This window comes from Myotis brandtii, unplaced genomic scaffold, assembly GCF_000412655.1.
Source record: "Myotis brandtii unplaced genomic scaffold, ASM41265v1 scaffold463, whole genome shotgun sequence".
Taxonomy (NCBI): domain Eukaryota; kingdom Metazoa; phylum Chordata; class Mammalia; order Chiroptera; family Vespertilionidae; genus Myotis; species Myotis brandtii.
The window spans coordinates 3,307,892-3,309,612 of NW_005367694.1; the positions used below are offsets into that span (position 1 = coordinate 3,307,892).

A 1,721-nucleotide genomic window follows, 5' to 3' on the forward strand; every position below is an offset into this window, starting at 1 on the left:
CGGACCCACCCCCACCCTGCCCCAGCTCCGCCCAGGCGAGGACCCCCCCCAACACCAGTATGGACTGCTGCACCGTAAGTTAGAGGGCCCGGGGGACGGGCACCCTGATTGGTCTGGGGCAGGGACTCCAGGGAACCCCCTGGAGGGAGGGTAAGGGCAGGGAGAGAGGGGAGTGGGTGCAAAGACCTAGGAGCAATAGGTGTGCCTGCTGAGACCTGGTGGAGGGTGGTGCAAGGCACCCGCCTGACTTGGAAGCCCTAGGAAAATGCTCCCCATTTGCGGGGGCGTCTGGGCGTCTGGGCGCCCATCCTCCAGGCGGTCTGGGTTGGACTGGGAACTGGGCATGGCTCTGCAGCAGGGAAGCTGCAGGTTAGAGGGAAAAGAGAAACTTCCCCCTAGAGAGCGGGTAGAAACCATCGCCTAGGGATGCTGCATCGACTCCCTTCTGACTCTTCTCACAGGCCTTCGGCCCCCAACCCATTCCCCATCCCACTGCCGCCGCGGTGGGTGGGCGCACAGTAAGAGGCTCCGGAACCTCGAGCCCTGTTTGGCTCAGGGTAGGATAGTCAGTTCATTTTGGTTAGCTTCGTAACGATGATGGACAGCAAAGAGCCTCGTCAGGGTGATTATGGGGAGGGGTTGGCCCGGCTCCCAACGCCTTCTAGCCCCAGAGGGGACTGGGTGACCGCGGGAGAGCCCTGCTGGCGAGGGAAGGAAGTGTCTGCAGTCTGTCAGCGCCCACGGAGACCTAGATGCGCAAGTGCCTAACATCAAAGTAGATTGCTGTTCAGGGGACTCTGGTATGAAAGTGCCTGGCTCACTAGAGGAATACAGTGATCACACATATCTATGAAATTTATTTTTCTTTTTTAATGACTGATTTTTTAGCCCTGACATATGGAGAAAGGCTACTGCAAAGTCCTTGCTTTCTCAGCCATTCAGGCAACCCAACTAATGATACAAGAGCTTATGATTTTGCTTGCTCCCCACCCTCCACCCTTAAAAAAAAAAAAAAAGAGCGAGGTTTGGAAGGAAAGGATAGCCCAGATTATAAAAGGTGAGAATTCCTTATAACTGGGGAATTCTCTGGGTCTCTGCCTGTCGGCCCTGGTTTGCCCTGACCATGCTCTTGAGTGCCCAGAAAGCCAAACTCTGGGCTCTTAAGAGAGAACTTAGGATCAAGTCGTTGTGGTTGTTACTATGATTTCAATTCATATTAATATTAATAATAGTTGTAAATTTGGGAATGCTTATCATGTACCTAATACTTTAATCATCACAATGGCCATGTAAAGTAGATATTATTTTCCCCATTTTACAGATGTGCAAACTGGGGTTTAGAAAGATTAAATGATTTGTCCATGGAGGCGCAGCTTCTAAGTGTGAAGGCAGGATTCAAACGTAGCCTTGTCTGGTCCAAATATATTACCTCCCCTCTAAATATTGACTATTTTCCTCATTATAAAGGTAATTTGCTCATACAAGAAAATGTAAAAACTAAAGATAAGCATAAAAAAGAAACATGTCAATCATCTGCAACCCCACCCCCTGGAAATGCCCTGGTAACATTTTTCATTCCAGTCTTTTCCTTTTATTCTCCAGGAAGCAATTTTTGGTTGTGGAAGGAGGACTGGGCTCCTAATGGAGGCTCTTGGGTTCCACCGAAGAAGAGCTCCTTACCCCTAACAGTATTTTTATTAAGTAGAGAAAATAAGTGGATG

The 1,721-nt window shown here is 49.7% G+C and overlaps 1 protein-coding gene across 1 annotated transcript in view; it reads left to right on the top strand.

The window, feature by feature from the left end:
• NRGN (neurogranin (protein kinase C substrate, RC3)) overlaps nucleotides 1–1,721 on the top strand; it is a gene marked incomplete at its 3' end in the record, with an annotated part of 4,261 nt that overhangs the window by 326 nt on the left and 2,214 nt on the right. The window contains exon 2 of the mRNA XM_005875597.2: nucleotides 1–74. Within this exon, the coding sequence (XP_005875659.1) occupies nucleotides 60–74 (15 nt within the window). The remainder of the gene's footprint in view (nucleotides 75–1,721) is intronic.